This window comes from Manis pentadactyla, chromosome 3 (genome assembly GCF_030020395.1).
Source record: "Manis pentadactyla isolate mManPen7 chromosome 3, mManPen7.hap1, whole genome shotgun sequence".
In the NCBI taxonomy this organism is placed as follows: domain Eukaryota; kingdom Metazoa; phylum Chordata; class Mammalia; order Pholidota; family Manidae; genus Manis; species Manis pentadactyla.
Genome location: NC_080021.1, coordinates 26,470,451 through 26,496,408, shown reverse-complemented (window position 1 = coordinate 26,496,408; position 25,958 = coordinate 26,470,451). Strand labels below are relative to the sequence as shown.

Genomic DNA, 25,958 nt, shown 5'->3' with positions numbered 1-25,958 from the left:
CAGCTCAGAGAAAAATAGTTAAAACTAGATTAGTAATGCTTGATAGCTCTGCACAAGAAGTGTATCATGGAATAGAGAAATTAGATTCCACAAACTAACTTCTGTTGTATATACCCACACTATTTGTAAATGTATCTGATCTCAGATATAATATATGCTTCTATAAGAAGAAACTGAAATAGTGATTCACAAGAATTCGTTGAAAAGCATATGTAAAATCTAATCAAGAAGCACATGTTATATTATAAATGTTTGCTGACTTACTACGTTTCATAAATTCTGTCCATGTTGTATAAATAAAAAAGCTGAGGTGAAATCTTTTATCTTTCTTTTCCCTACAGCTAAAATAGAGTTAATGTCTATATAGTACTTGTGGGCTCCTTCTTAGTTATTATAATACTCAATTTAATAATACCAATGCTTTTTTAAGGCTTGTGGCATACACATTAGATAATATGAATATGTTTACTATTCTGTATAAATACTATACTACTCGCTATCATGAAGACAAAGTAACAGATAAACCAATTTTAAATGCAATTAAGAGAACCATGCTACCTTCAAATAAAGGAGAAAAGAAGCAGAAAATAAATTATGGTCCCTTGTATATTTGCTTCTAACACTATCTACTATAAAAGGCTTAAATAGCTGACAATGAGTCATTTCTTTATTCAAATGTTAAGTTGAATATACGTTAACTTTTGATTTATGTAAAAGCATTTGGAACATTTTCCAGAGCCTGTTTTGACTGTGTCAATTACCTAGATACCAAAGTTGTTGTATTTGTGTTGCTTGAAGAAGTAGGACATACAGCAACCCTCCAAACCAGTACTACAAGCCTGGCAAATAGTATCAGATTTGGGTGACGCACAGAATCCATCACCCTAGGGGAAAATTGCATTGGGTCATAGTATGGAGTCTTTACATGTTCCATATTATTTCTACATACCGTTTTGAGATGACAGAATTATAAACTATATACTATCCTACAAAAGATATATCCAGAAATAGCACTATCACTTCACTGTTCCTCTCAACAGATATGGGACTTTTAAAAAATTATCTTCAGAAGCATCTCTTAAAATACACTGAAAGGTGGCATTTTGATTTACAGTTTTTTGTCATTTTTTAAGAATCTTAGCAAATTCAGAGTAGATACAAGTTTTATGATAATGTGGCTTCACTATGTTTCAACTCCAAATTCATTTCAAACTTCTAGACTTTCTAAAGTAGGACATGTAGCTCCTTCAAAGATTCATGTTTAAAGCATAGTATAAGTCATGGTTCAGCATCACAGAATCTACCATCAAAGCGTATCTATGCATTATCAGTCCACATATGTACATACATAAAACACACCTATAAAACACATGCACACATATCAGCAGAAATATAAACTCAGTAGAGCTATCATGGTTACTTCAAGCATTTGCAGGCATTTACACTGCTAGATTTCCTCTCATATTATAGGTATCCTACTACTAACTACCAAAAAATTGCACAAATCAAAATAAGTTACCTTTGTTCAAACAATAGTGCAGCTCATTATATAACAGAAACTGTCATCCTTAATCGCTCGGGAACCAAGATAGTGCAGGATTCTTGGAGCAGAAGTGGTGCGGAATGGTTTGAGGCAAAACTGAAACATATTGTTTAAGTAAACCTTAAGGGGAGGGGATCATATGCGCAATTGATGGATTTTTTTTTTGTATCATCTCCCACAAAGCCTCTCAACCCCTCCCCACCACTGAACAGTAAACAAACTGCTGATATTAAAGCGTTGCAGCCCTCAACACCTATCCCTCTGCCTTTTTTTCCTTCTTGCTGAACTTTAGACTGTTCCTCAGTTTTGAAGTAATAAACCTAAATTCATTAAATAAAAAGTATTAACAGAGAAACCCATAACTTGAAATTTGTGTTTGAAAACTTTGTGAAAAATAAAATAAAACAAGACTTACTCCACGACACTCTCACTAAATTGATGCGAGCGACTTAAAGTTTCCGAAGTTTTTCCTGACAAGTCCTTAAGTACAGAAGTAGTAGTTAGCAAAGAAAGTATTCCTCTGATTTGAACCAATATCTGTATCTTTCAGAGGAAAAACTGAAAAACACATAAGGTAAAGCAAAGCCGTTAAGTTTCTGTAAACTTCAGCTTCCCTGAATATGCAGAATGCTTTGTATGATCACTACAAATAGGCTTCAAAGATATTTTAAGGTATTTTGGGCGATTCTTAATTTTCAGTATGTATTATTTTTAAAATGTGTTCTACATAAAGAAAAAAAGACAAAATCTCCCAGAACAGCTTTGGGGTTAAAAGCAAAGTCCAAGACAAGTAACCGTAAGATTTCTACGAACAGTTCACATCAGAATGTCGATACTCATTTCTGGCCCACCAAATGGGGCAGAGGGCCGGGGTTCTGGGTGGAGTGTCTTTCCCTAAGGAAGGAAAAACTGGCACAAATCTTTTTTGCCCTCTGAAAAGATTCTCCTACTTGCCAGCTTCTGTAGTTGCCCTGATGTCAATCAACATCACAAAGAGGTCTCTAACTGGAGAAAAGTTCTGTTTGCCTGTACAAGATCAGGAAGAAACAAAATGACTATTAAAAAAAAAAATGTGATTAAAAGCACTGTGATAAATAAGGCTAAAACTTACCATCTAAAATTGTAAGAAAAAAAGAACCACCGGTAGAAACAAACTACCCTGAAAATTAACACTTTCAACCTAAAAACATATTTTTGTCAAGTTTCATCTATTTTCCTTCCTCTGCACATAAAAATGATTAACATCACAATTAAACTTCCACATTTCAAGCTCTTGCTAACAGGTGTAGCATTCTTTATATAAACAAATTCATTGACCTGTTGCCACTGATAATCTTAATTAGTTCATCTCAGCTGAAACAAAAACAAAAAAAATTTTTTTTTCCAAATAAGAAGAAGAAATAATGCAACACAAATACCAACTCCTCCCCAAACCCAAAAACTGTTTAAGTTACGGTAACCTGAAATGCACCAGCCATCACAGAGAGCAATTGGAGAAATCCAGCAGGGCTCAGCAGGAAAGATTTTTAATAACAGATTGAAAAACAAGAATAAAAATAACTGCATCAACAGAGCCTTTCTTCCTCAGGCCACAAGCCCGTTCTTACTTGAACTTTTTTTTTAAATGGCATTTTGGCCACTAAAACCAATCCAGAACATTATTAAAAGTTAAAAGCTACCAATTACTTCTGTCTGTTCTTTTAAAGCAAAGTTTGGCATTACGTCAGCTGGTTTAAAGAAAACAAGAAAGAGGGAGAGAAAGACTAAGAGAGAAAGTTTCCTGCTTGTATAAACTAAACCACCAGGGAAGGTGTCTAGCCACTTGTAAAGTATTTACTGCAGGTTTTTAAAGAGCTAGAAACGTTTTAAAAATTAAAAGTTTTCTTTCTTATTTTTAATGAAACATACTTAGGGATGAAAACATGTACCCCTAATGTCTTCTCTGGGGTGTTTAGTGGTATTTGTATTTCAATGACAGCTTTGAATCACAAAAGGATTTCCAATGATGCTTCACATTTGAAGTACATAGATAATTTCATTTGTGTTTCTGTTACTTGGATTTGTGCTCTTGGGGACAAAAAAAGTGGGATGACAAAAAGTAGACATTGCTACTAGAATAGCTACTATAGCTGCAGTCACTAGTCAGGCTTCTTCACCTAACTCACAACAATTCAAGTAATTTTCATCCATAGATCCTTCTGCAAGTTCAGTAAAGAGGTTCCCTTAAGCACCAAGTTCGCTTTCTACCCTAAACGAAGTTCTACATTCTACCCATCAGGGAACCAAATCAAAGACCAATGAATTCAGTTCCCAGGGATATGGGAACCCCAGAGTGACGTGACAACCCTAACGGTGACCATAAGAGCAACATCAAAGACATTATTTATAAAGGCCATACATAATTAATTGAATATCCTACACAAATAAACAAACGGCTTAAGACCCACTTATACTCGAGGATAAATTTTTAAAAGTGGTTATTCCCTTTGCAGTACTGTTAGCTACTGAACAGTAGTACAAAACACTTGGCATTTTAGCATATTCACTTAAAGCCAGTGGCTAAAGCCTACAGGAGACAAATAATTTTGTTCATTGTAAAAAAACTCTGCTCAATTATATTTCAGCGTAAATAACTGCAAAGTACATTAGTTTTCTCCATACATGACAATTCCAAGCACCCTTAGAAAATTAGATTAAATTTCTACTTGACCAAGTCTATAAGAGTTTCTTCATATTTTATCTGAGGGGGACCCTACAATTCCAGATTATATTACAGTAACAAAGAATTCACTACTTCCTTCCGTCTGATCATAGCAAACAATGAATGTAATTATCACACAGTCAGACAACGTAAAACCAAGTCTACATATGCTGCCATTAATTACCCCAAATTTCAGTAAGGAAGATAAATGAGTAAACAGGACTCAGAATTAGCTATACATGGTATGCATGGTCGCAACCAGCAAAAGAGGGAGAGAAAAATATCTTTGTTACCTGAAAGTTTGACTAAGGATAAACAACAGAAAGTAAGCCCATAAAACTTGCCTGTTTTTATCAAACTGATTATACCTTGTGGGCTACAATATTTGGGAGAGAACTGTCTGAGTTTACAGTTTTCTATGCCTGCCAAAAACAAATGCAGACTACCACACTAACTCTCCTGCGGAAACTAAATTAAGCAAAGGCAAATACCAAGGGGAAAGTTGTCAGTCTGTTGAATGAATGGCTGCATTTTACACACCAGAGAGTATCTTAATAAGAATATGCTTTAATGTGCACCAGTCATTTTATTTTAAGTGCATCCCTTATTTCAAAAATTATAATTCTCCCTTTAAATCAGTTATAAACACCTGCCCATAACTTTCCTAAAGTCTATTTTGTTTTACACACAATAGGATAGTGTTTTGGTATTGTTTGCTATCCAAAGGGGTATTGAGTAAAAAATAATAATTTTTACATATGTGCACTATGAAAAACATTTGAAGACTAATTGTCGATATTTGTGCTAATTACAAATTTGAAATAAAGTTGCAGCACAAAAACAATTTACTCTAAGTCCTTTCAAACTTTCAGTAATGTTTATTTACTTCAACAAAGAAGGTAAGACAAGAGTTTATTAAAACTTAATGGCATTTCTTAATAGAAATGTGAAGATCATTAATTGCAAATTGTGGTATTTCTGTATCTCTCTCTCACCCCTTACACACACTCACACACATCAAATAATAACAACAATAATAAAAATAATTAGAAACATCACTGAAATACTAGAATCTTAAACGCAGCTTTTCCACAGATGCATTCACTGCCTTTTTGAAGGTTTTTCCTTATGAATGAAGATTTCCTTATGTGTATTCGAGGGACCTATACTGTAGAAATCAGAGTAAACTCAGGAGTTGTACGTGACTTAAAAGAAAAGTAAAAATAATACTGAAAATATGGTGGGGCACGTGAAAATATGGTAGTAACTCACGATGAGCACATTAATATGGGTTCCAACCTAATTTTAAGCAAAAGTTTTATAATACTTAAAGTATTAATCGTCAAAATGCTGAGCTCTATAATCAACTCAGGCTTCACAGCTACTATGACACTCTTCTCCTTACTTGTAATGTTACCTTGAAGAGACAAAGGACAAAAACTAAAGAGCAACACAGACCCTCCAGAGCCTCTAGAATTCAAAGGAGTAACAAACTATTTTGGAAGGAAGTTGCTATATTCCACCATTTATTTGGAGAGCGTAAGACTTAGTAATTATGTGTGGAAAAGTATTCTACACACATATATTCTAACATAAATTGATATATCAGGCAGCCGTAAACATCAGTTCACCGATGGTGGCCGACACAGTATTAATGAAGCTTCAGAATGCTATTCAGAAAAATCAAGTCATGATATTGACATTAAAATTGTATTAACCCTCAGGAGTTTTATTTTCCCATTACTAATATACAGAAATAACCGTCAAACTTTAGCACATTAGTGGCCCTGTACATTTAACTGAATCTAGAGATGTTTTCACTCAGGGTATAGCTTTAAAAGGAAGTTGTGAAATCTGAGGACAGATAAAATCTAAGAACGGTATCTCTAACTTGTTGAGATTAAGCCTGCCATTAATAAACTTTCACTTAAAGGTAAAAAAAAAAAAATCCTCAAAATGTTGGTATCATTTCCAGACTGTACTGCAAGCATCGCAACTTACAGGAAACGCTTCATCTTCCCAGACAAACCCTATATTTATTCACAACCCTGGCATACTTGGGGAAAGAAAAAGGGCCCACACCATTTTAGAGCTAGTTTGCTTTTTTACATTAACCGGTAGAATATCTGAGAAAGTGTTCTAAGCAAATGAGAGCATGTAAGAAACTTTACAACAGAAACTTTCATTCTCATTTTGTCCACGTCAAGAACTGGCTGCCCGCATTACTTTCCTCTGCTGCCCCTAGCATTTTTAACTCTGGCAGCCTTTTCTAAACGATCAACTTTTCCTAAAACCAGCAGGAAAGTAACATGATGCCAGCAAGATGCATAGGTTTTAACTTAAGAGCTGGAGGACTCTGAAGAGTGGTTAGAAGCGTCCTATTTTATTTTTGCTTTGAACAGTCATATTTTAGCCAATAACGAGGCCTAGAGTTATCACTTCTTTGTAGTTTTGTCACTGGCCCTATCTCTATTTTCCCTTTGTACTTATTATCCCTCCCGGACACTTTTCTGTTCACCTGGTGTGTTACGAAAGTTCAGTGAATCTACAAAAGTTCAGTGAATCCGCCTAACTTCTCTGCAACTTAAGTTCTCCGCTAAGCTCCTCACTTCACTTACCTCAACTTAAAACTCTAGTCGTGATTTTCCAAAATAGGACAAGGATGAATATTCTATCATAATTTTGACTCATCATTAAGATCCACCGCTCTTATTAAAAAACTTTCATAGTATCAATTCTGAGGCCTAAAAAGATATGAGGAAGTAAAGCAGAACCTAAAATTTAGTAAGTCCATGGTTGCCTCTGAAACCCACCAGTCCTTCTCGTCCTCTAACTTAAATTGCTTTAGAGTCTTAGGGCCATAAAAAGGGTACCGACTTCCCTGAGGAAAGGGGAAAACACCACCATCTCACACAGGTACTAACAAAAAAGCTTTCCCAGCCACAAAAACAGCTTTGCACTTCAAACGGCTCCCACCTCCGCCTCACCCTCAAATTATTCATGGGGTCCAATAATTCTCGAGTTATTTGAGGGGACAGCGGTGTTTGCCTTGGCCTTTCAGAGATGCGTTTCTCCAGAACCCAAACAGGAACCAGACAGAGGGCGAAGCGCCCGTCCGCCTGGAGGTCCCACTGCTGTCAGGCATTTAATCACCGTCCAGTGTCCGCTGACCCGCGACACATGGCGCATCATCCGCACCGCAGAGGAAGTCTGCCCCTTCCTCAGCCCCGACGGAAGCGCTCTGGCGGCAAGGCCCCGCCGCATGGCACGGACGGGGCACAGACCCCCGGGCCAAGCTGCCCGCGCCGCGCGGAGGCGGCTGCACCAGGGGATGCGACGCCCTCCCTCTGCAGCCCAGCTGGGCCTTTACGGGAAAAAAAGTTTGAAGCCTGGCTGCAAACTCTTCAAAGCCAACGCCAGCCCTGGGCTGCTTCCCCAGTCTGGGCACCACACGAAGGCCCCTCTCTGAGACCCTCCCGACCCTCCCAAGTTCGCCCAACTTACTACTCTGCATGCTGGTGCCTAGTCTGCTCCCCGCTTGTCAGGAGCCCCAGAAAACTTGCAGCGGCGGCGGCGGCGGCCCCTCGGGTCCAGCCACCTCCGGCTCCTCCGCTGCGCCCGGTAGGAGAGAATTAAAATCAGCCCGAGAGAGACAGCGAGGGGGAGTGGGGCTGCGAGGGGGAGGGGGCACCGGCCTCAAACTTCTTTTTTTGGCAAATGGGGATTTGTTTTTCCTCCTCCCCGGCGGCTGAACTTGACCCTCCTGACTCCAGGGGCTACCGCAGTTGGAAGTCGCTCCTTTCTAAGGCTCGGATGCCTCAGACCCACCATAAGGAGGAGAGGAAGGGGGGGCGGGGGAAAGAAAGCAGAAAAGAAAGAAAGAAATCACACGCGCAGAAAGAAAGAAAATGCATGTGAAACTCGAGAAGCCTGCGCTTGGCTTTCTGCACACTCTCCCTCGGCTTTTTTTTTTTTCCCCCCCAAAGAAAGTCACTTTTAATTCCCAGGGCTCCCCGCTCGCGATCGCCCACATCCGCGCACCCCCGCGCGGGCGCACACTCGCGGCGCGGCGCCCGGGCCCGGCCGAGGGGCGCGCGCCCGGCACCCCCGGCCCCCGGCCTCCCCGCCTTACCTGTTGATTGATCGTCGGGAGCACCCTCGGCAGCCCGAAAGATGGTGGCGCGGCGGCCAGAGCCATGAACCGTCCTCTGTTGTTCGCAGAGTTGATCTTGGATGATTGGGGGGGAGGGGGGGGAGAAAAAGGTCTTTCCTGCCTCCCCCCCTTTCCCTTCCCTCCCCCCCCCCCTATGAGAAAAGGAGAGCGAGAGCGAGAGAAAGAGAAAGGAGATAGAGCGAGGATGTGCCCGGTGCCGGGTGGGAGAGGGGAGGGGGGGTGTTGTTTTTTGTTTAAAAAAAAAAAAATAGGAAGACGAGAGAGCGGTCGAGAGGACGCGGGGTCTGGAGAAACGAGCAGCACCAAAAAAGAGGACGCTTGAGATTGCAGTGAGATCGGGTCTTTATCAGAAATGTTATCGCTTGTCAGGACCTCAGTCTCCGCGCATTACGTCAGTTTCAAGACACCAACACTATTAATATCAAAGGAGCCTTGGCGGAGGAAAGCGCCACCCCGACCGAGCTCCCTTAAAGAGACAGCGCGCGTCCCCGCGCCGCCGCGGCCGCCGCCGCCCCGCCCGGCCCCGAGCACCCGCCGCCGCCGCCCGCAGGGACCGGCCCCGGCCGCGGCCGCCGCCTGCGCGAGAACTTCGCCCGAGTCGGGGCGCCGCAAATGAGAGCTACGCGGCGCCGGGAGCCGGCTACCTTCCCGCCCCGCCTCTCCCCCCCTCCTCCTCCCCACCCCCCGCGTGTGAACGTGCGGGCTGGAATCGGAGGAGAGAACCGAAAGCGCCGGAGCGATGTGATAAAGGCGAGGACCTACCTTGAGGGGGATGGGGGGGCAGGTGGGGGCCGGCACGCGGCGGCCACAGCGCTGGGCCCCAAACCCGCGGAGATGGCTATCATGAACGATCAAAAGAAGTCTCGAAGTGCTGGTACCTTTTCGGTGGTCACTTTCCCTGCTCCCTCCCAATTAAAGGGCGCAGGTTTTCGTGCGTGTGCCTAGGTGGCCCCCTCCCCCGCCCTTTCTCTAGGACACGGAGAAGTCTTAGGACCTTGGGTCGCGGGTCGCGGTTTCCCGTTCACTTGACGGCAAGAGGGCTTGAAGAGGACAACTTGAACTCTATCCTGAGTTGGAGAAGTGCGGACCGAGGTTGCCATGGTTTTCTGATCTAGGAAGAAGCTAGCGAGCTCAGTGGGTACTTAAAGAGGGTGACACGAAATAGATAAAATGGGAACATTACTCAAATACTGCAAGATTAATACCTGCTGTTCTTTGGGGTTTTAGTAGTAGATAAGGAACTCTGTATTAAGCATGACATTCTTTTTACTACTTCATATCTCCAAATTGTCTCATTGTTAAGTGAAATTCCCTCCACCTGAACTTAATAAATAGAGCAGGTTTTCCTCTTTCTATTTTTTTTTAACTTCTAAAGATCAACAATGCATGGAAGAGTACCATGACAGGATTCAAAGTATAGTAGGTGTTAAAAATTAAGTAAACGTTTCTTGGGCGTTTGGACTTAATTCTCTTCAGTTGGGTGACTTTAAGTGGCATGTTTTTCCTCTAGTGAAAGTCAGTTAAAACTAATTTTGTGCTGAAAGGAGAAACATCTCTCCAAACGACGAAGTGATTAAAATTAGAATTTCAGAGAGGTACAATCATGAATCTGTGAGCTGAAGATGAATTTCCTCCAAAATATTTTCCACCAAATGATTCTTGAATCTTGTAAAAGATGAGTATATTTTTGAAACATACTATTATCAGAAGTGAAAATGCCAATCACAAAGAAAAAATTTTAACATAAGCATGCTCACTGGCTTAGAATCTTAACTGCATTTTCTGTAAGGTCCTAATTTCTACTTAATATACCTAGTTAGACAGATATGTGATTCCTTTTTGTAGCACTTTTATTCCAGAATTTGGTAGCGTGTCCCATACACTCTTGATGAATAGAAAAGCAATATTTCTTTTGCAATAGAGAAACTAGTTAGGTACAGGAATAGTCAACATAGTTTCAGTGAGACAAACTATATATTCCCTAAAGAAGTAAGACGACAATGAACCTCGTATGCCTGCAGTTATTCATATGTTATCATCAATTTAAATTAATTTTTGGAAATAGAGTTTAATTTATGTATAGTCCTGCATTCAGGGAAAATTAATATCAAAATCTTCAGTAATCTCATAGTCAACTACTAATGACCACCTGCATATTTCCACACTAGACTCATTTAATATTGTCCACCACCAATTTCCACTGTAAAATGTAGTGATATATTAATATAGACCTTTATTTTATTTTTTAAGCCATAAATTAGCTTATCAACTTTTATAGAAATATAGCACAGCACAGAGAGAGGCATTTTTATTCAGGAAAAAAAAAAGGATCTGAGTGAAGCATTCTTTAGCCATGACTAAAAATATTAGATCAAATAAATTTTGAAATATGCATCTGAATTGTAAAACCATTTGTATTTAAAGAGTTAATACCACCTAAAACTGCTGAAGCTAGTATCTGACTGATAAAAGCTGAGGCTATATCTTAGCAGCAAACTTATATAGTACAATATATCACAAAGATTAGTCCCCTAATCTACTTCTGCTCCCCAAGATTTAAATGACATCTTAAAAGAGGAAGTGATCTTCCTCTCCGTCACCCTCAAATCTAAGGCAATCGTCAAGAGTGTAAATTTACTCACATGAAACAATCATTGATTAAATTGGTTCAAAAAAATTAAATTACATGCTTTTGCAAGCACAAAACCCCTGAGATGGCTGATGTTTTTCCACCTGTAATAATACAAAGCTTGACCATTAAGTCTACCCAAAATTATGTATTATATAAAACGTTAAAGCCAAAGGTCTGAGGGTGAATTACGTCCTTTAATTGAAAGGATAAAGTTACACTTCAGGTGCTGCAGCCAACAAATTCATGGTCACTTAAAAATTTAATGAATGAAGTTTCACGGACTCAATTTTGCTGAAGTTTGCCTGAGAAATGAAAAGTCTTCATGTTACTTTTTGTATTTCAAGTTAAAGTACAGCAGATTAAAATGCTGTCTGTATCAATCCATTTACATTAACCACAAAAGGTCTGTCTGTAGCGAACTTAATAAACGCGCAAATATTTTTGTAAAGTTTTTCAAGCAAATTACTTATTTATTTATGAAATAATGTATGAAGAAAATTTTTACCTCATGCTTCAGATATACTACATATGCTCTTGATTGACACAATATGTTTAAGCTCAAAGGCCCTCATAGCATTTTTTAATTCATGTAGGAATATTTCAAAACAACCAACTAATACATGAGGTCATAATTGTTTGACAGTTGTTTTTAATATATAAAATAAGTTATGTATATTGTTTTCCTTCAAATGTTTGTTGATTTGTTTTTACAGTCCTGACATTTGCATGGCACAAACTGAATTAGGGGAAATATTAAAGATTTATTTACATTTATTATCTTCTGCTGTCAAACATATGCAAAGCTCTCAAAACCATTCTCTTTTGGTTTTATTTGCAAGGCATTTCTGAACAATGGAGGCTGGATGTTAAAATAACCACCTGTGCTTTTACAGGATACATCAGAAAATAAAGGAGAAATTAAGAGAAATTTTAAAAGCAAACAAAAGAAATAACTCCCAACTAAAATAACCTCCTTAGACTTTCATAGTTCTTTGAATTCTGAAATATTCTCTCATGGCTGGACCACTGATGAAAGAGTACCTTGAACTGTATTTATGCTTATTATTCATTGCAACTGCATAAGGCACTTTTCCTTTTTTATTACTTAAACGTTCTTTTTCCCCCTTTCTTGTAGTTTATTCAGCAAAGATACAAAGAGGGATTAGAAGCTAAGCACAAGCATACTTGTTTTACATTTCAACCTTTTAGCACATAACTTACTTACAGTTCCAGTGCCTGTAATCACAATGATTTTACCTGATGGAACACGTATTTCAGAAATGTAATCCAACTGTTTACCCTAACACGTCATAAATTGCAATTCCTTTCAGAAACCTCAAATATTGACAACCCTTGGTCCTAAATGCTGACTGCTTTATGCACAGCATCAAGAAAATATTTATGTATTATTTGCTCTCAAGTTAGTACTTTATCATATGAAATGAAAGACCATTTTGCCTTCCAGCATATCAAAACAATTATTGAAGTAGTCTGCCCTCCGTGGTGAGACCTGAAGGAACAGAGCATTGTCAAAGATGAACTTGCCTGGGTTTATTTCATCTTGCAATCGCGCACAGTCAACCTTTCAAGAAAAGACTCTTCTGCACAAATTATCATTTCCAAACTATCTATTGTGAAACACCTCCGGGTAAATTTATTAAAGATAAATTCAGCTTCAAATAGCCTGTATCTGGTACTCAAATTTACACTTATACTTGCCAGTCCTCCCCCTGCAATATCAAGCAACTGCCTAGTTAAACAGATGGGCCTTGCAGCCCTTCCTAAAAGCCTACAAACATGGGCTTTATTTAATTAAAAGAGGAAACAAATTTCTGAGGTGTAGACACACACAGGCACATGCACACACGCACATATGCATATACACACACAGAATCCTGGCCTAGGGTGCCCCAGAATAATAATAACAATTCTTCAATAGGTTTTCTAAATGTCCAACTATATACTATCCATTGGATTTAAAATAGATGAAATAGGACCACTCAGTGCCACCTATGCAAACCAACCCACTATGGGAAATAGCTAAACTCACTTCCCTCCTTTAAAGTAAAAAAGAATGCCTATATCTGAATCAAGCCAGATGTACCATCTGATCCTGAAAAGTAGGTGTTTTCCAGTGTTCTGCATATTTCTACCCTCTGCTTTACTGGCTTCTCCTGCTATGTACTCTCATCCCAACCACTCTGCAAACTTTATGCAATTAATTCTCAGTTGTGCATAACCAAGCCCAACACCCACTTTTGCCTACAGTTCAGACAGCAATATTCCAGTAGGAATTCACAGTTGTGATCTGAATATGATTTATGTCTAATATCATAATTTAGAAAGGAGAGACTATAAAGACAGACAACATGGAAGGAGGAAGGAAATAGACAAACCCTATCTCTGTTAAAGTATGAGTCATCCAGACCAAAAACCTCAGACGTTTGACATCTTTGGCAATACTCGGTCCCACAGGCTCCACATCCAATCAGTTACCTAGTCCTCCCTTTTCTAAAGGATTTTGTACACTTAACGGCCTTTCTTACCATCCACACTGACCCTTACCAAATTGAAAGTTATTATCTCTCCCAAGACTTCCCATGGAGCTCTTTCACTCTTACACTCTCTCCCTCTGTTCACTATGACACAGAGCTACCAGATCAGATCATCTCCCTTCTGCATTTTCTATTCCTCATGACAAACATCCCATGACTCCCAGCTGCCAAAAGAATAACACCAAAGTGCTTAGGGCATTCGAGTCCTCCCATGACTTAGTCCAAAATGCTCTCCTGGCCTGATTCCTCACTCCATTCTTCCACACAGGCCACTCTCCTGACCCACCGACTGAGCCATTCCAGATCCATCGGACTCTCCAGACTCCCTTGCTTTATACTTGTGGCCACCTTCCACTGGAAAGGCATTCAAGGGCCTTTTGTGCCAACTCTCCATGCTAAATACCCTCTCTTCTTCTAAGATCAAACTCAGATGCTGCCTTTTGGATAAAGCCGCCCCCGATTTCCAAATCAGAGTTAGCAATACAGGAAGTGACCTCCTATGGGACCTGTTTCTCTCTCATCATAGTGACTTGCACAGTGTTGTTTGTTGACTTATCTCCTTCCCCTGCCAAAAGGTAAGATCCATGAGGGTAGAAGGTCATCCCATCACAGGTAGCCTGTAACACCTATTAAATTGAATTTAGAGATTAGAACCACCTCTTTACATTTTACTTAGAAACACACTATTGAGCCCGAGTTTCAAATGTTCCATGTGGCTTTTTCTTCCTTTCTTTTTGTTCTTTTTTTCTTTAATACATATGGGCCTATGCATCATGTGCCAACTGAAGCTTCTGGGTGGTCTTCATCTCAGCAGCATATTTTTGGCAATGTATCAGAGGAGACGTTTGCCCTCCTCTGAAATATTGTCCTCATTATCATTAAGTTTGGGTTCATAACTCCATGTTGCTCTAAAAATAGTGAATTAAATGATCTTTAACTAAATCCCAGGCATTAAAATGTGGGGGTATAGAAAATGAGGCTGAAAGCTGAGAATTTTCAGATGGGAAAGGATTATCTGTAGCTTTGGAAGCCAGAAGTGTGGGTTAGGAAAGTTATGAAACTGAGGTGGAAGATAAGCAATCTCTTTATACATTAATGTTGTTTTTTTCTCTATATTGCTTAATATTCAAATATTGAATTATTCTAGCATAAATCAATCTCTTGATAGCTATTCATTTTTTCAGATGTTAAATTATCAAACACTTTTGTGATATTTAATTGATAGTATTGATCCAAATGTCCAGGTTCCCACAGGGGTCATGTTTCCTAACATATCATGAATTCCATGGAAGTGTGTATGTGAGTGTTCATGTATGTGTATATGTCTAGAAGTGTGTGATCATCTGGTAAATGAAAACTTCCATTTGGTCAACATTTCACATTCCATTTTGGTGTTTACACAACTGATTTATCCTGGGTGCATCTAGATAATGTTATTAGATTGGTGTATAGACTGCCATGTAGACATGATAAATATTAGTTATTATTAGTAGTAGTTATTATTTTGACTCTAAACTTTATTCATCAATAACTAGACACTGATGAGAAGACTAAACTGTCAGCTTCTGGAAGGAAGCTCCTCTCCACATTTTCTTTCTGCCATGAGAGGAAGAACATGACACCAGCTGGGCTCCCTTGCCACCTGGTTTCTTGGGTGGTCGACCAGTGACACCATCAGCTCAGAGAATCAGGAGAGAGAGAGACACTCAAGATACTTACTCTGATTCCTTCCTGTCGGGTGGCCCCCCTACCATGACTACACTTCCAGTAATAACCCTCCCCCACTTTGTGATTTTAGGTCTAAGGGTGGCTGCTTCTGGCTGCCGCTAGTTCCTGGGTATTTCACCACCTCTTCTTGGCTCCCTAAACCCTACCTATGACTTTGTAAATGATCCTTCACCAAATCTTTTAAAATTCTTTTTTGAGTGTGTCTTGTATTATCTGCTTACACTCTGATTGATACAGAAGGGCTTGTGATAAAATTGTTTCGTACCCTAGGGTCTAGCATAGTCCCTATAATTCCATAGAGTTAAACAAATATACATTGAGTAACTATTGTGTGCTAGACACTGAGTTGGGTGTTGGGTACCACAGTGGTGAATGACCTGACATGCCCCTCCACCTACAGAAATTATGGTCTAATTAACTGCTTTTTAAACTATCTTGAGTGCTTTCTAAAAAACACAAATGAATAGGCCTCACCTACTAACAGGCATCTCTTGAGGTGGAGCCTGAGAACGCAACTTTAACGAGCATACATGTGATTCTCGCATTCACTAAGATGAGAGAGAGAATCTTTTGACTATAAAACTGCTAAAGGCTGCAGTACAAATGTGAAAGACACAAGAAAGACCTTGATTAACATTCGCTGTGTGAATGCATGAAGGCATGAACTAATGTTGAGAATCAGGTGGTTCAGAAAGGGAGGGCAAGGTCATTGGCATGATTTGCAGTGCTAAGGGTGCTGGGGGTACTAAAAGTTGGGATAGAGGATGATGTGCAAGCTATGCTAATTGTTTTTTATAAGCGTACTCTTATTTGTTTAATCCCACTGCCCCCACCGTCCTCCCCAGACAGCACACACAAATCCACTGCAGCAGCCCAGCTGCTGGGTTTCCCCAGCAGAGCAGAGCCCTGGGCAGTTGTTCCAATTTGCTCTTGTCTAGACTCTGGAGATAGCTCTGTCTGAAAGAGAAGCATGGACACTCATAGTTCAAAGCTAATTAAGTCAGTAAGATAAACAAGGTAAGACTCCTGGGAATAAGGGGAATTTCTTGAGTCCCAAGAAATTCACAATTTAGAGATTGAGAACATTGGTAATATCTGAAACTTCTAACTATATATTCACCCCTCCCAAGAATATCTCAGAATTTTAGATAAGGGGCATGCAGATGACTACATGATGGCTACTAAATGATCACTGTGATAACCTTTTTATTGAATCACAATATAATTACCTTTTCTTTCTATTATTTATAGTCTTAAACTAAGTTTCTAGATAATACTTCCTAATCTGTTCTAACTTCCTTTTTTAAAGCAGTCCTGGGCAAAAATGCTTTAACTACTCAATTCCAATATAAAACTAGTCATTTAGAATATTAAAGCACAATACATATATACATGTATTTATATGTCTATAAGGCCCTTTAAAGAAACATAATCAAAACATATCTCATATTATCTCTTCCAAACACAAAAGCACATGAAGAATGCGGTTTTATCTCAATTATGCCATGAGTTTCCAACTGTTCTGTATTAGAATCTAACAGTTAAAATCTCAAGACAAATTTGAGAATCTTCAAACCAAATCTTATTTTATTTAAAGAAATGAGCCACTTTATATCTTAATCTCATATCAGGTGGATGACGGCAATTTTGTCTTTAGACCACAAAAGTGAAAATAAACATGCAGTAGCCATCTAGAAACAATACCTTCTGGGGGTTACATCTGAACAGTTTGTATAGATTTATATATGGAATACGTCCTGAAAGTGGTCCAAGTATGTGTTATAGTTGATGCCTCAATGATCTTTCCTACTATCTAGTATCTGTCCTACTGCTCAGTACGATCCTATGCTGTGACTTACAGTGTCATTAGACAAAAATTAAAATCTCATTCAATGTTTCATCACATATCCAGCAAGATACTCTATTCTTAGGTTAGATGTAAGAGCTGAGCTCAGATCACTGTATTAAGATATTTTATGATTCAAGTACAAACGCTCTAACAGTATTCTTTAACCATATTTTTGGCAGTGGGGTTCTTTTCTCATTCAGAATATCACTAGAGGAAAGTTATATAATTTTTACTGAGATCATTGTGAAATTTCATCTCTTTGTGATGGGCTTCAGGCGTCCTGCTTCAAAGACTCCTTAGTAAAGACCATATGAGAAGAGGAGAGTCATTCACATGCTTGTGAAAGCCTAGAATTATGGAACATTGACTTCCTATTGCTGTGCAGACCTTTCTTCTAATTTTACAAGAAATGGAGACCCAGACAGTGAAGGATGTACTTAACTAATAGTAATGACTAACCCTCATGCAGGGCTTATTATGTTCTAGGCTCTGCTCTAAGTATTTCACATATTTATTTATTTACTTGGAACAAATACTCTGTGAAGTAGGTATCATTACTATCCTTATTTTACAGCTATGGAAATGAATGCATATCCAATGACACAGCCAAAGTCAAACAGGTGATCAGATGTAGAACCAGCTGGGTCGAGGGGCTAAAGTCCTACTACACTATGTTTTCATTCTGGTGGCAGAGCTAAGACTCCAACCTATGATTCTGACTTGACATTTAAACTTGCAATTCTGGAATGTGTCTGTGTGTGTGTGTGTGTGTCTACTTACGAACACTTGCTACTTTTGAGCTACCCACATCCATTCTTTCTTCCCTAGCAATAGTCCACTGGTTTCCCTCAGAAGTAAGACAAGCCTCTGTTCTAAACCCTTAAGAGGACTTATTGCAAGAAAAGCAAGTATCTGACTCTGGCCCTTCTTTACCAGGGCATCACATTCAGGAACCTGACAGAAAACCTAAGAGGACAAACGGAGAGAAAATTTCAATCTTTTATTCCATCAGATTCAGTCCTGGGAAGATGTAAGGCTGAAGCTCTTGCAGCTCTCTTGCCACCATAGAAAATTGGAGTGAATGCAGAGAAAGCAGAGCCTAGAGATGGAGAGATAAAACCTGTGTTCTGAAAATGGGGATCCCTGAATATGTCAACCTTAACCCCTGCATTCTCCATGTTTTCTTGTTTATGGCTTAAACTAGTGTGAATTGCTATCAAATAACTATACTATTATAAAACTTAACAAAATTTCTAATTGCATTTCTACCCAATTATAAGCAATTCAAGTGAATAGCTTTTCACCCAAAATAATATTGCACAGATTGATGGCCCATTTTACTTGCCAGACTTGACTCTGTGTAATTTTTGAAAATATTTAACATTGAATTCACTCTCAGATAGCAAAGACATGACGACGTTAGAAGTGATTTGGAAATGTGGTGAACATATCCAAAAGACAAATTCCAACAATTTCTGTGAACAATAGTAATGTGTTCAGAATACCTTATGCTCTCTCAAGCTCTGGGATATTTGTTTGTTTAACTCAGCAGTTTTATCTAATAGTCTTAAATGAATATATTGTTTACTTCACAAATTCCTATTGTATTAATAGAAGGCTGGGGTTTTTTGTACAATACCCTTCAAAACTTATTGAAGGAAGGCAGGGAGTGAGCAAAATGCTCATCAAAACCTGTCAGTAATCCTTCGGTAGTTGAAAGGTTTCATATCAGGAGGACCAAAGAATTTAAATAATAATAATAGTGGTAATAATAATTATTAAAATATTTTACTATGTCAGTCACTGTGTTAAGTTCTTTATTGCTATTATCTCCTTTGCTCTCAAAACAACTCTTTGAAGGAGACATTTTTATTTCCACTTTAGAGATGAGGAGACTGAGGCATGGAGAACTAAGTTACTTGCCCAAGATTACATGGCTGGGGGCAACAGAGTGAGGATTTAAATTCAAACAGTCTGGCCTCAGAGTTTCCCTAAAAACATAGTTAAGATATTTCATATTATATACTATACTTAGTGATGATACACAAGCACTAGGTTAAAAATAATTATCTTTTCACTCACTAAAAAGTAGTTATATAAAGACTGCATTTATCAGTGATTTTTTTCTTTTTAGATGTTATTTTTCTAAAATAAAGAAATATAATTATTTCAAGTGCTTTTGAGTGTAATTTCATTGTCTTTAATGGATTTTCCTTTATTTATTTTGTTGGGGCCAAAGTTTCAGGAAGTCCTGTAACTAGTATGCTCTGACATAATTATGATGCATATTTGTACAGGTTTGGTAATTAAGATAATTTTGAACATGGTTTACATTCATCCTTCAACTAACCTTGTAAGCTAATAATTATATTTTGTGATCCTGTTAAAACTTGAGCCAGATCATGCAGCATACCTCTATTCAAAGTCCTGTGATGGCTTTCCTCATCAATCTGAATTAAATCCAAAGCCTTCATGGTAACTCAGAAAGAATCCCATCACCGACCCCCACTTTGCTCCCCAATTGACTTCCTATTACCTTTACCTTTGTTCACTCCAGCCACTGGCCTGCTTGATTTCCTTTTAACATGGAAACATATTACCTCCTCAAGGCCTTTGCATCTGCTATTCCCTCTGCTTGGTATACTTTTCCCATGAATATCCCCATAGCGCTCTCCACTTCATCCAAGTATTTACTTAAAAGTCAGCTCCTCAGTGAGACCTTCCCTGGTCATTCAATGTGAAATGTTAAATTCCACTCCCTTTCCAAATTCTTCTACATTTATTCTACATAAATTCCATTCTACTACACTGTATTTTCATTCTGGTGGCAGAGCTAAGACTCCAACCTATAATTCTGACTTGACATTAAACCTTGTAATTCTGGAGAGAGAAAGAGAGAGAGAGTGTGTGTGTGTGTGTGTGTGTGTGTGTGTGTACTTGTGAACACTTGCTACTTTTTAGCTACTGACATCCATTCTCTCTTCCCTAACAATAGTTCACTGGTTCCTTCCTCCCTACTCTATCCTTTATCCTCCATGCTTATCAGTATATGATATGAGTTTATATATATTTATCTGATGTATCTGCCTCCCTAGTTAAGTTGTAAGGTTCGTAAGTGCAGGGTTTTTGTCTGTTTGGTTTGCTGCTCTGTTCCCTGCATTCATAACAATACCTGGCATATAATACATGCTCAATAATTACTTGTTAAATTAATCAGTTAGTTAATAGTAGTTGATTGTATTGAATTATTTTAAGTAAGAGCAATTTCCATTGCAAATGAAATAACTTGTAATGTCATTACCACAAATGTACATTTCAGTCCACCTACTGTGGATCATTCAAGTTCTTTACTTGGCAGCTGTGGTAATAGGGATTTTAATTTTATTTATAAAGAATCTCAATCCAATTCACATCACCATCTGCTGATTTTTCAGCTTTCCAGAACAAATCAGTGCTCAATTTGCTGCCAGCTGAATCTAATCAATTAATTGATGGATGGACTGATTGATTAAGCTTTTCATTAAAGAAATATTTACTGAACACCTACTCTGTATAAGGCATTGGGATAAGAGCAAGACATTCAAGACCAGCAAGAGCACTTGCGTCATCGAACTCCTGGCCCCACAGGGAAAAGCTGCTGGAGCCCAGCACTGAAGCACCAATAGTCACAGAACTGTTAGAGTAAGAGATTAGGGGGTGCCCGCGGAGGTGGGAAAGTGAGCAGACCTGAAAGGCAGTGTGCATGCATATTGGTAGGTATTCCTGATGGATTGGATGTGAGAAATAAGGGAAGAGGAAGTGCAAGGATACCTTCCAGTTAACTTACTTAAAGAAATTCCTATTTACTGGGATGGAGAAGGCAAAGGAAGGAACAGGTTTTAGTGGGACAAGTGTGACATTCAAACGGAGATGGGAAGTCTAGAACACATAATAAAGATAGCTGGGAAGGAATGATGAGCAGATATAAATGTAGATGTAAATATAGATAGTTATGGACATAAGCATAGGTACGCATGTCATCGGTATACAAGTGGCATTTCAAGCCATGAAAATAGATCACCTTATTCCTGGAAAAATTATAGAAAAGATGAGCACCTAGAACTGAGACGAGAGAGGCTAATTAGAGGCAAAGATTTCTCCTTGGCCAGCAAAGGAGATTGGGAAGAAACAACCCATGAGAAAAGGAAACCCAGGACTGTGCAAACAATTCAAAAGGAAGGAAAATATTTCAAGAAAGAAGGAAAGCTAAGAGGTTGAGTTATATGAATTTGATTTTATGGTAGTGGGTTGGAGATCTTGTTGCAGTATGTTCCAGGGGAATGATGAGAACTAAAATCATAATGGAGAGAATTTGGGAATGAGTCAGAGGTGAGGAAGTAGAAGCAATGTGTACAGATAACCCTTTCAGAATGTTTGACGATTAATGAGCCAGAGGCTCAGTTATTTGACAACATGGGGCAGGGCAAGACGTCTTTTTTAAAGATGGCAGATGCATGAACATGTCTGCTTGTGGAAAAGAAAGATCCTCCTAAATGGGAATGATTGATAAAGTAGATAAGAGAGGATATAATGTGAGAAGCCAAGTCTGCAAGATGGTGACAAATGGAATCTATAGCATATCTTCCTTCCTGGTAGAGGAGGGTGCGCTTCCTCCATGGTGTCAGAGAAAAGACAAAGATGGAGGAATGAGAGTACAATGATGACGGGAGGCAGAGAAGTACCAGTGTATGAGGCAGAACCCCCAGCTGCAAGCTGAATGAATGATTAAGGAGAAAAGATATTTATCACAAGTGTACCTGGTAGCTCAATCACTGGGACAGCTGGAAAACCATCTCAAAGGTTGGCTTTCATCAGAACTAGACTGATAAAGAAATCACTGCTGCCTCTTCTGACCTCTAGATGCAACATTTGCACAGCTGACATTTTTGCCCCCGAGAAACTTGCCTGTGAAGCTACAACCACTGTTTCTGCTACTGACAAAGAGAATATTCCCCTTCTTTTCCCTCTTGTAGTAATAGCTCCTTAGTTGGTGTCTGATGACAGAGGCTGTGCCTTAGTTCAAGGGATAATGGGAAAGCAAACACCTCACATGATTAGCTTCTGTAAGGGGAGGTGTTTCCTTACTCCCTATAACGATTCATAAAGTGAAGAGTGGGTGTTGGATGAGCTAAAGAAGTATCCCATAGCACATTCAAAAAAAGACAAAGTATCTTAGCTTAATAAAAATCTTAATAACAAAATCTGTACAAATTTAAAGCAGTGTTATAATATAATATAACACATGATAATTAGATAACTTCAGGGTTTTTAAGCCAAGAAGAAAATTAATCTTCTTGTTATAATGATATAACGAACACTTAAGAACAGTTGCAGACATTGCAATTCCTGACACTTAAGATATTTCTAAAAAAAAGTCATTCTAAATTTTAATAATTCACAACTTGCCATCACACAAAAAGAATGCTCACCACTGACATAGCTATTCTTCTATGTTCATTTCCAGCTCATCACGACTCCAAACTATTGTTTATTCATTTTACTGTTTTTGAAATATTGATACATATTGACTTCAAAAAACTCAAGTGCTTATAGGAAAGTTCCAAAATGATTTAAAAAATACCTGGAATCTTACCAATACACTTACACTCAGACACACAGTTTTTCATAAATGGTACATAAGGCATATTGGTCTCTAGATGTTAATGAGAGAAATCAAAAGAAGACACAAATGGAAAGACATCTCATGCTCACAGATTGGAAGAATTAATATTGTTAAAATGTCCATACTACCCAAAGCAACATACAGACTCAATGCAATAACTATCAAAATTCCAATGGTATGTTTCACAGATAGAGAACAAAAAGTCCTAAAATGTGTATGGAACTGCAAAAGAACCCAAATAGCCAAAGCAATCTCCAGAAAGAACAAAGCTGGAGGTGTCATGATCATAATTAAAACAGTATGGTATTGGCATGAAAACAGAAACATAGATCAATGGAACAGAAAAGAGAGCCAAGAAATAAACCCATGCATAAATTAATTTATGACACAAGAGCCAATAATATGTAATTGGGAAAGGACAGTCTCTTCAATAAATGGTGTTTGGAAAATTGTACAGCTACATGCAAAAGAATGAAACTGAACCATGGTCTTACACCATACACAAAATTAACTCAAAATAAATTAGAATTGAAATGAAAGACCTGAAACCAAAAATGTCCTAGAAAAAAAACACAGGCAATTAGCTACTTGACATGGATCTTGACAGTGATTTTTTTAATCTGACACCAAAAGCAAAAGGAAGAAAAAGGGAAAATAAACAAATGAGACTACATCACACTACAAGCTTCTACAAAGCAAAAGAAGCCATCAACAAAATGAAAAGGCAACCTACTGAATGAAATAAAATATTTGCAAATTGTCAATCTGATATGGGTGTAGTATATAAAATACAGAAAGGATTTTGTATATTTGATAATTGAATGAAATAGCCTTGATTCAACAGCCAAAAAACAAACAATCTGATCAAAAAATGGGTAGGAGATCTGAACAGACATTTTCCCAAAGAAGACATGCAGATAGCCAACAGCATGAAAAGATGCTCTACATCATTAATCATCAGGGAAAAGCTAATCAATACTACAATGAGATATCACCTCACACTTGTTAGAATGGCTATTACAAAAAGACTAGATGTAATAAGTGTTGGTAAGGATGTGGAGAAAATACAACCCTTGTGCATTGTTAGTGGGAAAGTAAATTGATGCAGCCACTATGGAAAAGAGTATGGAGGTTCCTCAAGAAATTAAAAATAGAACTGCTATACAACCCAGCAATTCTACTTTTGTGTATATATATCTGGAGAAAATGAAAATGAAAAACTCTAATTTGAAAATATATCTGCATCCCCATGTTCATGGCAGAATTATTTACAATAGCCAATATAGGGAAACAACCTAGGTGTCCACTGATGGATAAATGGATAAAGAAATTGTTAGATACACACACACACACAATGGAGTATTATTCAGCTATAGGACAACATGCCCTAAAGGCAATACACTAAGTGAAACCAATCAGACAAAGACAAATAACATATGATCTTTCTTACATGTGGAACCTAAACCTAAAACACAATCAGAACTAAAACAGAAAACTGATAGTTGCTAGGCGCAGGGGGTAAAAGGTAGGACAAATGGGTGAACTGTCTTTGTTTTTAGTCTAAATAAATTGAAATTAAAAAAATAAATTGTAATTAGTTAAAAAAGTAATTTCCCTTTTATAATTAAGAAGGTATTGTCCTTATTTTCCCATTCCATTTACATTATTATTTTTAATGGCTGTTCAGTGTATCCACCTGTTACGCTATTAATAATTCCCAATTGTAAACAACAATGTCATGAACATCCTTGAGTCTAGAGCTTTTCATACCTTTGGTTATCTCCTTAGGTCAAATTCTTAGAAGCATTTACTGGGATGCCCGGTATACACAGTTACACATCCTGATACACATTGCCCAAATTGTCTCCAGAAATAAAGCACGGACTATGTCTTTACCAGCTTGGCATGGAAGTGTCCATGGAAATCAAGACTACTTTGAAGATACTTAGAGGAAATGGACAGGGTTATATATATAATTTCATACCTTCTCAGGCAGCTCACCTTGATCCTTCAGTGTTGCTGGGGCTCTATGATCAATTTGGCATTTACTACTCTTCTCATATTTTTTCCCTATGTGTTACAGTGGAGGAATGCAGTAGCACAAATAAAATAATGAGCCAGTAGCTCCAGACTTTCTTGTGTTGATAAGATTCAAAAGCAAAGTTTATGGGTTTCTCTTCAGTCTACTTGGTCACCTAAACAGATTCCAAGTGACAAAACTTCATAATATTTAGTTCTGTGAGAGAGCATCAAGTTTAATCTCTTCATGGCTAAGAAAATGAAAACCCAGAAAAATTTCGTAACTTTTTCAAGTTCACACAGAGTCTTAGTTAAAAAAAAAAGTAACAGAACCAAATTTAGTTCTTCTGCCATGGTATTTTCTATATCCTTTTCTAGGTTAGATTATATCATATGAGTTTATGAGCTCAAGCCATTCTTAGATATGGTAAGCATTTGGAGAAGTAGGTTATCTCTTTCAGGATTTGACTTTTAAACTCTGTGTATCTGACCCATGATATAGCAGATACCTTTAAAAAATTAGCAAATTAAAACCAATATGAATTAATCAAAGTAGCTTTCCTCACAAGTGCTCCTAAAACAAATTCTTACAAATGAAATAAACATAAACATACCATGAGAATGTGTGACTAAGTCTTTGATAAATACTTCTATAAGGAAAAATATTACATGACTAGTAATTTTGGCCTTTTGTACCCTGATGTTCTTACTTGAGATAGTGTTACATAAAAGGTGCAATCAATGATAAATTCTGAGGGAGGAAGATTAATTTCACTGCTCTTGCTGAATCTTTTTTGACAATTCCTCTTTGATAGTCTTCCCAAATGTTATATTTTGGTGCCTAACTTAGTGTAAGTACTACCCAGTGTGTCACACCCTAGTAAGAAACATTAATAATTTAAAAGGCTGTATTTTTAAGAGCTGTGTCATCTGCTCAAGAAAGACCTCATTTTCACAGAGTACATCAGACCACTTCTGGGCAAAAAGCAAAGGTTTCCCATGGAAACCTTAATCTGGAGATCTCTATAGAGCTTTCACTTCTATATTGTTATCAAAAGTGTTTATGGTCTTGCCTCTTGGGGACTTACATAGTCA

The 25,958-nt window shown here is 38.2% G+C and overlaps 1 protein-coding gene across 7 annotated transcripts in view; it reads right to left on the bottom strand.

Annotated features, from left to right (window-relative positions):
* TRPS1 (transcriptional repressor GATA binding 1) overlaps nucleotides 1-9,444 on the bottom strand; it is a 235,762-nt gene extending 226,318 nt beyond the window's left edge. For 3 of the 7 annotated variants that reach the window (XM_057497811.1, XM_057497812.1, XM_036876293.2), the window contains exon 1: nucleotides 7,749-8,223. Coding sequence is in view for 1 of the 7 variants with exons in the window: in XM_036876293.2 (XP_036732188.2) it covers nucleotides 7,749-7,758 (10 nt within the window). In the remaining 6 variants the exon portion in view is untranslated. Of the gene's footprint in view, nucleotides 1-6,862; nucleotides 6,989-7,748; nucleotides 8,224-8,376; nucleotides 9,157-9,180 lie in introns of those variants that run through there. The other 4 variants (XM_036876292.2, XM_036876294.2, XM_057497814.1 and 1 more) reach the window with 3 other exon arrangements.
* Between the last annotated feature and the right edge of the window lie 16,514 nt (nucleotides 9,445-25,958).